Below are 12142 nucleotides of genomic sequence, written 5' to 3' on the forward strand. Positions count from 1 at the left end.
TACAAAACTAAACACCTTGTTGATTGCGTTGCAAACGCTTGCTAGTTATATACCCAAACTTAAAAGTTGCACCCTGTTCACATCGCAATAACATGGATTCCCCCACCCCTAATTCCAATGGGTAAAAAGACAATGTTTCCCAGCGTCATGAGCACTACCCGTGGGGACCGAATATACAACAAACCCTATATCATTTACAACTGCCAATTAGTTCATATAGCGCCTGCAATTTTTTGAATTGCAGTAACATGGAATCTTTCCTTCGTCTTCGTGATTAAAGTGGTAATCATACGTAATCTCTTCACCAGGAAATATGTCCCTCTCTGCCAAGAAGACAACCTTCAAAACCAAAAGCCAACAAGTTTTTTCATCAGTGTGCAGTCAAAAAAGATGAAACCTGAAACCCATATACTGTTAAGTAGGGATGGAAATGAGTCGAGCCGCTTGTTAAGGGCCTATAACTCGACCTATTTAAGGCTCGGCTTGGCTTAACTTATTTACAATAAGCTTTGGCCAAAGCCAAACTATAAAAAAAAAACTTGTTAAGTTTGACAAGTCGACTTGTTTAAGTAATAATAATAATAATAACTATTATCTATACTATTTTTATGATATTATGGATGACAGTGACATAAAGTGCTTAGAGATTTTACTTGCATGTGAAAAAATTTTAAAAAGAAAAAGACTAAGTTAAAAGGATAATGCAACCAGATTAATACTTCCAAAAAAAAGAATGTTTTATAAAGACATTTTCATATAATTTAAATATTTTTATTTGACTATATTAGTATAAATCATCTCTAATACGTATATTTTTTAATATTATATTGTTTTTTTTTCATTTTCTTTTGATATACTTTGTGCTTAAATAACTTGAATTCAATATGATTTTGTTTATCAATTATTTTTGAATTTGTACATTACTTATACGAAATTTTATTAATTTCTTTTTTTAGTTAGTATTTTACTAGGTTTTAAAATAATTAATTGGTTAAAGATGTCTTTAAGCAGACTTTTAAATAGGCTCATAGACCAAGCCAGGTTTTTATGTAAGCGGAGCCGAGCCTTTAAAAAAAGCTTATCACAAGTAATGAGTCAAACTCAAGCTTTGCGTATTCAACTCAAGTCGAGCTCAAGCCTAATAAAACTTGACTTGCCTTGACTCATTTTCACCCCTACTGTTAACTTCTTAATTGCATCTTAATTTTTCATTATTGATTATAAGGTCAAAAAACTTGCTGGGAAGGAAGGGGAGTAGCAAATTACGGCTCTTGCACCATAATGGTGTAATTTTTTTAAAAAAAATTACAAAATGGGTATATTTTGAAAAAATTACAAAAATGAAAAAATCATGCTTCAAAGCTCAATTTTGTTTTTCAGTGAAATTGTATATACACATACGATTTCAGTTTTTTAATTTTTTTTTTATTATTATTAAAAGTTGAAACCATATGTTAAAATCATACGATTTCAGTTCTTAGAGAAAATATTTTAAACAAATGAAAAGTGAAACCGTACTTTGGTATCCAATTTCTTCATTGTGAAATCATATATCAAAATATGATTTATTCATTTTCGTAATTTTTTTAAAATATACCCATTATAGTAATTTTTCGAAAATTCTACCCATTTCCGTAATTAACCCAACAAATTATCAATGCAGTAAATTGAATCAAAAGTAGCAATTTACCTTCTTTTCATGCCTTACGGTGATCACTTTTGCCACGCAATTTGGCTGGTCATGTAAATAAAACTTTTGTTATAATGCTGAATTGAAGTACAAACGGAAACAACAGCTATTGTTAAAACACATTACATCAATTACGACTTCTAACGATCATGGACATAAGTTATATCAATGATAGAAGAAAGAATTGATCACAAGTATGGAGTTCAAATTTTATGCAAAACATGCATTGGCATAATGATCGATTAGAATAAGGTTCTTGGTTCAGAGTAGTTTTTTTGTACAAAATCACCAATAACATTCTAACATATATACCTGAGGATACTACCCCAAACAACTTCATAACAAGCCCCCAAGTCTAGTAAACAAACATCCATAAGCATAGACAAAGGCATTAACGAATGCACACTAAAATTGACAAAACTAAAAATGAAAAGAACAATAAACAAATGTAGAGTCAAATTTTAAAATAATATACCAGGCATGAGTGGTTCACAAATCGAGCAATCCCCCCTTTCCTTGTGGCATCAATAATATGCTCTTTGTCTATCCTGAAGAAGTAGCAGGCAGTCTTGTACTGAAGTTTCCTTCCAGATTGATATTCCTTCTCTCTTTTATCAGCCACACGCAGCCCCACAATTTCACCAATATACTCAACAACCTGTAGAAGTACAGGAAATACTTCATATTTGCAATCATAGTGGAGTGGCACATAAAAACTTGTAGACTGGTATCATACCATTTCACCCCGGGAAATGAATCGAGAAGTGTAAAGACCTAGAGCATGTATACGGGACTTGTATACAACAAGGTGTTTCCATCCCTTTGCTTGTTTGTATCGAGCATATTCCTTCTGCATAAAGTAGGACATTAGATACGCAGGACAATAGGCTGAAGCTTACCAAAAGAATTAGAATTAGAATACCAAGGATACAAATGTAAATTTCCATTTAAAAGGTACTTGCTTTCCATGGCCTGAAGTAGTTCTGCTACATTAAGAAGTCAAAGATAAATATGGATATGCAACTTTTGTTGGGAAAACTAAAACCGTGATCTTCATGACTTGAACAATGTAAAAAATATGGGAACTTAAGAAGAGGAAGGAAGAGAGATAAAAGACAATGAAATATTAAATTAATATTAACTCATTACAATGTACAAATACTATAAAACCAAGAGCATTAACCATTATACTAATCATAATCCTAACTAAATAAGAAACAAATTATTAGATAAGGAAACATGGTAACTAATCTTAAGAAATAATAAGGAAATAGGGAAATTAATACTGAAGGTAAAGATAGCCTAGGATAGGGTACGATAGGATGAGATACTTTTCAAAATACTAACAAATACATTGTCATATATTAGCTACACATCCAAGGAAAATACTTGATCTAAAATGTCAATCAGCTACGGACCAGTAAATAAAATTTTAAAGCTTCTATTTCAGCAAAAGTGCAAAGTAAATGTAATATCTATATTAAAACTTGGAGGCCAAATAATAACACTGAAACATACTCGACAATCATGCTCAATATCTAAATCTGGGAATTTTGGAAGTCCCCGTGAACATAATTTCTGCCCATTAATGTGAATCCAAGCATTTAGCTGCTCCTCAGGAACAAGGCATCCACCTTGGCACTGATTATTCTGAAAACCATCCCACCTACGGCCCTTGTAACCCTACAATAATCCAGAATAAGACATTTAATTTCATTACATGTCAGACATGAAAAATATAAAAAGAAAACTCAAATGCCCCCCCAGTTCACCCTAAATAAGTCCCAAAAAAAAAACACAACGAATGCAGAAAATACCTCTGCCCTGGCACAGGTGAATTCCTTTTCTTCTTGACTTCCAATTTCATCAAGAGGATCATATATGGGCAGACATCTAGGTTCAATAATATGAAGCGTGCATCTTCCATAAAATCCAATCTTCTCATCATCAATGCCTTCAGTCTCACTTTGCAAGAGGTTCTGCAAAAGAAATTGAAAAGCAATTGTCATGGGAGTTATGGTACCCTAATGGGTATAACACAATGTGTGTCGTCAAATATTAATTGACAGAAGATTTCATAATAAATGTTAAAATTCAATAAAACATATAGTGCATAATAAAACTTTAGACAACTTATCTTAGGTACCAAATCCAAGGAAAAGAAGAAGGCATACCACAGCAACTCTGTTTTTTTTTGGAAGGCAAAAATATATATATTATTAATATGAATCATAGCAGTACCAGGGGTACTGGTGAAGTATACAGAATACAAGACACTTAGTGTGTCGCCTTCCAACATAAACAAATACCCAACATTAATCCCACTACATAGGATAAATATACCCAGCCCACTACAAGGGTAAGTATACCCAGCCCATATTAGCTAAAATATTCCACAAGGTTAGAAGACCATTGATTGAAAGAAATACTAAAGTTTTTCTCTCTGGTCTTTAACCATGACCATTTGAGGAATAAAGCATCATCATCACTTTAGTAGGTTGAAAGTGATTGCCCTCGAATACCAATTGGTTCCTATGCTGCCATATGGAGCTAGTCAATGCTACCCACCATCCATATCGATGAGATTGGTTTTGCCCTGCAACAAAACCCTCACAAAATTGGGCAAAATGTGATGCTGGAGAAGGTGCAATGGGGCCAACCATCTGGTTCCATCTCATGGATTCCCACCAAAGCCCTGTGGCCATTTTACAATTGAAGAACAAGTGATCCACAGCAACTCTAATGGAGCATATTCTAATCCAAGCTCCAAGTGTGTTTTGATGGGATTAACAGAGGCCACAACCACAACCCATCCAAAGTCCACCTTCAAACTTATAAGCTCCACCAGACTCCTGCTCTGGCCTCTGGCTCCTAAACTAGAACTTCCTATATCAATATGCTAAGGTAACAGACATTCTCATAGCCTTAATGCTCCTTATGGTTGTCATTTGACTTAGCATCATTCGCTTGTCTTCTTTGTCCTATGTCTATATCTAAAACTACAGGCCAGGCCCTATCTCTGATTGACAATAGGCTATGGAGGACGAAATGTCTGATTCAGACTCAAGTGACACTTGGGATCTTAATCCTTTACCTCCAGGCAACATGCCGGCATGTGCAAACTCTTTGAACCATGGACTTTCCTTAAGTAGAAAAAGTTGCACCCTAACTCCTAGTTAAGCTTTTAACCTAACAATATATGATTGATCCAACAAGTGATTTTTGTAGGGAAGAAAGGAAAAACTAAAAGATAGCTAACAGTAGTTTTTAAAATTTTAATATATGATTGACTAATATGATGCAGTATCCCAACCTAATATTCCAAATTATTTGAACAAATACAGATAATTAGGTCAAGTACTAGTATTACTAGTAGTCTAGTACAAACCCAAGTCCACAAACAGTAAGACTAGTAATCCTAATATTCTCTAGCAGTCCCACTCAAACTAAAAGTCAACTCAGCTTTAAGCAGGTCATAAGTAGGAAATCCACAAATAGAAATAAAATAGCCTATCTCACCAAAGAACTCAGACAACTAGTACTCCTGAATATTAGAATGAACGTATAAAAAAACTGTTACAAATCCACTTCAGTTTATTCTCCTTTAGAACTTGTCTTCACAGATTTATGGGGGCCTTCTCATTTAACGTCCTACTCTGGTTTCAAATATTAAGTTTCGTTTATTGATGCCTTTTCACGATATACTTGGATATTTCCTATTAAAACCAAAGCTGAAACTGTGTTTGTTTTCCAAACTTTCAAGTTATCAGTTGAACTTCAACTTAACACTACAATAAAAAGTGTTCAATCTGATTGGGGTGGTGAATATAGACACTTCTCTGCTTTATTAGCTTCCTATGGCATTTCGCATAGGTTAATCTGCCCACACACTCATCATCAAAATGGTGTAGTTGAAAGGAAGCATAGGCATATAGTTGATCTAGGACTCACATTACTTCATCATGCGACTCTACCTCTACAGTTTTGGGATTATGCTTTTGTCACTGCAATCTATTTGATTAATAGGTTACCCACTGCATCACTCAACTTTGCTATTCCATTTGTCACTCTTTTTAACAAGAGCCTGATTTTCACTTTCTTAAAACATTTGGCTGTGCATGTTTTCCTCTGTTGAAACCCTATCATACTCACAAACTAGATTTCAGGTCTCAAGAGTGTGTTTTCTTGGGGTACTCCTCTTCACATAAAGGCTACAAATGTCTGTCTTCAACTGGTAGAATTTATATTTCTAAGGATGTTTTGTTTAATGAGTTGAGGTTTCCATATTTAGATCTGTTTTCCTCTTCCTCCAGTTCAACACAGAATATTACTTCCTATTTCAGCCTCAATCCTGACCTATCTCCTCCTGTTTCAGCCTCTACACCTTCACTTTCCCAAATACCTTCCTCCAATTTCCTTTCAGCTCCCTCTGTTCCTCCTGGTTTCTCTGCTACTGCCTTAAATCAAACCTCATCTAAATCCACCTACCCTCATCCTCAATCATCCAATATAGTGTCATCTAGTGAATCTATATCAACTGCAGCCTCTCCCACTCATCCTCAATCATCAAATACTATGTCGCATAGTGAATCTGTGTCTGCATTAACTCTAATTCCCATTAACACTCACCCTATGCAAACTAGGTCTAAATCTGGAATACACAATGCTAGGCTGCATCCTTCATTATTTCTTACTCATTCTGAACCTAAAAGTGTAAAGCAGACCCTGGAAAGTTCAGAATGGTTTGCAGCTATGCAGGAGGAGTTAATGCTCTAATGAGAAACAGAACTTGGGATTTAGTTCCATTACCAGCTGGTAGACAAGCTATAGGATGCAAGTGGGTCTTTAGCATAAAAGAAAATGTTGATGGTTCAATCAATAGGTACAAAGCTAGACTAGTTGCAAAGGGATTTCATCAAGTTCATGGCTTTGACTTTCACGAAACATTTTCTTCTGTGGTAAAACCAGTTACAATTAGAGTAGTTCTAACTCTTGCACTCTCACAAGGCTGGGACTTATTTCAGCTTGATGTCAACAATGCACTTCTAAATGGATTACTTGAGGAGACTGTCTATATGACTCAACATGCAGGTTTTGAAGTTGAAGGAAAATCCTTGGTTTGTAAACTTAACAAGGCTCTCTATGGGTTTAAGCAAGCTCCAAGGCAGTGGTTTGACAGGTCAAGGTCAACACTAATACAGACTGGGTTTGTAGGAAGCAAGTGTGATCCCTCTTTGTTCATTTATACACATCAACAGCACACTGTCTACATTCTAGTTTATGTAGATGATATCATCATCACAGGAAGTTCTAACTCTCTCATTCAACAGTTAACTTCGAGATTGAATACAGCCTTTTCTCTCAAACAGCTAGGTCACTTAGACTATTTCTTGGGGCTGGAGATTAAGTATCTCCCTAACAGGTCTATTTTGATGTCTCAAAGCAAGTATGCCAGAGATCTACTTCATAAAACTCAAATGGCTGAGGCACACTCTATCTCTACTCCTATGGTTACAAACTGCAAATTGTCCAAACATGGAGCTGATCTATTTCACGATCCAACACTCTTACTAGACAACTAACTACTTTTCTTTCACTAACAGAATTCTGTTAGTTAGTTGTTAGTTAGTTTAACAGAATTCTGTTAGTTAGTTTGTGATTAACTTCAAGGTCTAGAGGTTTATAAATTCCTCCTTTGTAACTGCATTAAAAACTAACTTTTTCAGAATCAATAATATCAGGTTTTCCTTTTTATGTTCTCAATGTTTTCTCTTATTCTCTCAGTTCTCTAAATCTGATACTGAGACCTTGGAAATGTCCTTAGGCACATCTAGTGGGAGGGAAGCATCAACCTCAATATTTTCATGGTATGTTTTAGTAAGATAGATACATGCACATTTTCCCAGAGAACAAATATCATTAGACAACAAACCTTAAAAATAAAAATTAGGCTTAAAAATGAATATTGATATCGATGCCAAAAAGTAAAAAGTTGGGGATATAAAGTGCAATTAAGCCTAAAAATTATAGTTTTTGATTTAGTTTTATTAAAGCCACCACGTCAATTGGCAGAAAAGTTGTATGATGTAAAGTCCCACCTATCAAAGAAAAGTACCTTTTGATGAGCACACCAAGGATGAAACTTGATAGAGCAATCAGCAATCCTGCACTCTATACAAGAACCACCCCATCGATTGCAAATGTAACAAACCTGAGAGAAATAATGTAGTGAAAACTAGAGCAAATACTAAATGCCACAAAATAATGTTAAAACAGTTGTAAAATAAGTTTGACCATACATATCTTTGTTCAGTCAGAGCTTGCAGGCATAATATATTCCTCTGTTTTCATAGTTAAACACTATATAGCATTGTATTTGGAGTCCAGTGTTAATCCAATGGATTAGGACTTTCTACGAACTAACAAACCCACATATATGACCCAACCATCATTCCAATTTCCAAGGCTTACCCATATAGCCCAGAACGTAAAAATAAAGAGTACAAATTAGTAAATCAACCCTGAAAAAGGCACAAATTTGCGTACTTATTGGGAGGAGGGACTAGATTCTATTAATCACTGCCAGTACTGTAACAAGACAAGACAAAGGAGGAAACAAAGGAGTCACATTTGATTATCTATTTCAAAAACAGCTTATACCCTGTGTTTTCATTTATGAATTAGTTTGTGTCAATGATATTGGCAATACTAAGATACAGTAAGTAAATATAGGACAATAGAAAACACACACATGTAACTACAGTAATTGCACAAAATTATCCATAATGGAAAAAGAACAACCCATTGAGAACAAGCATACTTGTGGTTTTAGTTTAGAAATTAGTTGGCTCAACCAGCTGAGTAATATAAAATTTCTGTTAGGTACTCACCACATCTGCTCTTGGACGCGAAACACCAGATACATCAAAAGCACTCATGGTGTCAACATTGGGGCATCTTGTTCCAGGAGTCCAAAGACCACAAACCATATGAATCCATTGTTTAACAGTTGGATCAAGAACTGCTTCTGTAATACTGTTATGTACCTTGAAATTAGAAACAGAGGTTGGGGTGTGTTGTATGTGATTGGTAACTTTCATCAGATCTGTTGATGTATCAACAATTTTGGGCTTCAAAACACTTTCTTGATCAACTTCTTGCCCATCTTTTGAGGATAGAAATGCATCTATTTCCTTTTCAAAAACTTCATGTGAAGTTGTATTCTTTGGCATGCCATCTTTCTCACCATTCCACACTTTCAGGAGGCTCTTGACAATTGTGTGACTCATTATTGCTCGAGTCATGGCTCCACCTCCATAACCACATAGGACACAAACCTTGGTGTTGGACCCACCAAAATGAAATGCATGGAAAGAACTGTTAAATTAGTTCCTAAATAAAGAACTTATTATAAATGGTGATACACATAGTAGCAGAGAAATCACATATTCAATAATAATAGATCAATAGTTGAAAACTTTAGCTAGGGCATGGACAGAGAGGTAAAGAAAAACAAATTAATATAACAGGTACAAAATTTGAAGAAGGATAAATCGCTTCAGATAATCAAAAGGAAAGCACAAAAACAAGGCTATACTATATCAGGATTGAGAAATCATATGGAAAATTCAAAAAGCATATTGGATATACAATATTTTTTGAGTTTGTTCGGCATGGCCTGCAACACCAACTACTTTTTTTGGGTAATGAGGAAACACCATAGCACGCTTGATGCACCTAATACAGAAGATAAAGGAAATAGTATCAAACTCTTCTTTCATATAAAAAATATGAACAGTTCAACAATTGAATATTACTTTATTATAAACATACTCTAATCAGACATCGACTACACTCCAACAAATAGTTGATTTTATCATTGCTTGAGCTTCGACACACACAGCAGAAAGCATCTGAATTTATGGTGGCTATGTTCATGTGACCTTGAATGGAGCTGCAAGACAGCAAGAGCAATGAGACACATACAGTGAAGAAAGCATAGGCATTTAAATGGAATACTTCTAAAACAGAATAAGCAAATAGGACAACATTTGATTTGCTCACTTTCTACTTGCGGTGCTACACAAACCAGGCTCCTGATCTTGAGCACTATTCATCATATCCATCACTTTGGTTTCTGGCATGCATTTACAAACCATCGTGAGGAGGCATTTCTCAGTAAAATAACTCTCTACACTCACAAAAGCTATAGAAGAGATTAAGGTAAGTACAGCATGGAACCAGATTTCAAATGAAGACGACATGCATGTCTATATAACAATCTATACCTATTTACAACAAAATAAAATATTGAAGTATAAATTTAATAAAGCATCACTGGTATGTTGTCTCTATTAGACTCCTGATGAAATCACACTGCACAGGTAACAGTTTGGTAGAATACTGACAGCCAATGAAACAAAGCATGTAAGCCAACATTTATGTCTAAGAATGAACAAAAAACGAATTGCTAAGGTACTCCAAATATGAGTATGTTAATGATCCACACCTAATCAATCTTAGTTCTTTTTAATTAATAAACTAAAACAACATTATTTAGAAAAATAATCATGTAGCTCTGCTCAAATTTCACCTTTAGCAGTGAGTTCAGTAATGCTACGCTGTTTCCGAATTTCCTTGTTCTTCACCTTCAATGAAACATAAGCTCTATTTCCAACACTATTACCCTGCTTAGCTTTGGCATCTCTCTTCCCTTTGTAAACGACAGGTGGCTTGCCACCTCTATCCAAATCTTCCATGGACAAATCAACATTTGTTTTATTAAAAAATATTGCATTTTGGGTTTCATTGTGTTCCTTAATTTTTAAACCAGGGTTCCCACAGCAATGTCCACTACTTGTTCCAATGCTCAATCTCTTCCATTTCTTTTTTGAAGTTGGTATAGGCTTTCCATTTGTATGACCCGTACATCTTTTGGAAGATTTAAGAACCTTCCTGAGAGAGACAATTTTTACTGGTTTTTGCACCTCTCTAGCCAAATGCCCGCTAGATATTTCACCATATTTTCCACATACTACTGGCCTTGTGATTCTATGAGCATTTTCCTTCCTGCAAGAGAATGGCCTCAGCTTATCATTTTCAGGTTCCTCATAGGCTGGTTCTTGCATTTGAAACTGCTCAAAACAATCAGAAGTGAGATCCTTTTTTAATTTCTTTGATCCAGAAACTCCAGGCAATGTGCGAAACTCAGCATCAGAACTTGATTCTGACTCGTAGCCAACTTTGTAACTTTGATGCTTGTTCAGATGATTCTTACAAGAAAGAAATTTGGATGAAAATGCAGTATGTTTTTGTTTGTTACTAGGTTGAACAAAGGAAGACTTGTTAGATGATTTTTGCAGGCTAGATAAAGGGCGCATTTGCATTTCTTTTGAACAACTAGAAGAGGAATTACATATTCCAGTAACTTCTTCATTCTTTTTATGCAATAAGGAAGGGAATTCAGAAGATAATGAAGCATCTAGAATCCTCACCAAATTTCTCTTTCGCTTTTTTCCTTTAAGGCCCTTCTTGACTTTTTGAGATTGATTGCTTTTACAATTAGAAGAAAGCACAAAATTATTTTGATTCCATCCTTTCTTCCATATCAAGGAATCTAACAGTTTAAGGTCATCAAGGAGATTGCAACATGGTTGATCATTTAAGACTCTCAGATAATCATTTTTCAAGCAACTCCCAGAGGATGAGCCTAGAAACTCATCACTTTTTTCAACCAAATCTGACGACCAGCCTTTATCAATACCTGACCCTTCATCAACTACAAGGTTGTTGACAAAGCCAGTGTCTACAGCATCACCCATGCAGGGTTCAATTTTGTTGACCTCCAAAGATGCCTGAGTAACCACAGGAGCAGAGCATCCAGAAGAAACATTAGAATTTTCTTGCTCTTTTGACATATCTCCCATGTCAATAGTTCTTTTGAAGCGTTTCATAGAAATGTTTCCAAGTTGAACACTGTCTTGTCCTTCCCAATCCATACCAGTAGCTGTCTGACCTAAAGATGTTGCATCACAAACTGCTTTCCTGACCTTACTTGGCACATCTCTCCATTGAGGTGTACGAAAGCCAATTTTGATCGAGTCTTGGCCATCTAACTTCCCACCTTGCTCAATATTTTCGCCCTTGAAACTATTCATATCTCTACTCAAATCTGAAGCCATCTTCAAAGAAGTTTCACCACTGGCATTAGCAAGTTTTTGCTTTATGATATAACAAAGGGGTTCAATTCCTGAGAAAAAATTGCTCTTGCAACAGTTAATCTGAGCAGCACAAGTGTACTTGCCTCCGAAACATATATTTGATGGTTGCTCAGAGCATTTTTCAAATACACTTGATCTGGTATTGTCTTTGTTTATACCAAGGCTGCAACATCAAAATTGGGGGAGCGAAAAAGTAACAAAAACAGTTAGAGGCGTAACTCCCAGAGGACAG

The 12142-nt window shown here is 35.3% G+C and overlaps 1 protein-coding gene across 9 annotated transcripts in view; it reads right to left on the reverse strand.

Moving 5' to 3' along the window:
* Positions 1–12142, reverse strand: part of LOC100812602 (uncharacterized) — a 19713-nt gene continuing 7571 nt past the window's right edge. For 7 of the 9 annotated variants that reach the window (XM_006596021.4, XM_006596022.4, XM_006596020.4 and 4 more), the window contains 12 exons: positions 10284–12073; positions 9755–9827; positions 9524–9644; positions 9341–9427; positions 8581–9027; positions 7806–7901; positions 3508–3669; positions 3209–3373; positions 2427–2540; positions 2166–2348; positions 1691–1735; positions 1–339 (listed from right to left, as the gene is read on the reverse strand). In XM_006596021.4, coding sequence (XP_006596084.1) covers positions 208–339; positions 1691–1735; positions 2166–2348; positions 2427–2540; positions 3209–3373; positions 3508–3669; positions 7806–7901; positions 8581–9027; positions 9341–9427; positions 9524–9644; positions 9755–9827; positions 10284–12073 — 3415 coding nt within the window. In that variant the 3' untranslated portion in view covers positions 1–207. The remainder of the gene's footprint in view (positions 340–1690; positions 1736–2165; positions 2349–2426; positions 2541–3208; positions 3374–3507; positions 3670–7805; positions 7902–8580; positions 9028–9340; positions 9428–9523; positions 9645–9754; positions 9828–10283; positions 12074–12142) is intronic. The other 2 variants (XM_041009105.1, XM_006596023.4) reach the window with 2 other exon arrangements.

This window comes from Glycine max, chromosome 14 (genome assembly GCF_000004515.6).
Source record: "Glycine max cultivar Williams 82 chromosome 14, Glycine_max_v4.0, whole genome shotgun sequence".
Classification (NCBI taxonomy): domain Eukaryota; kingdom Viridiplantae; phylum Streptophyta; class Magnoliopsida; order Fabales; family Fabaceae; genus Glycine; species Glycine max.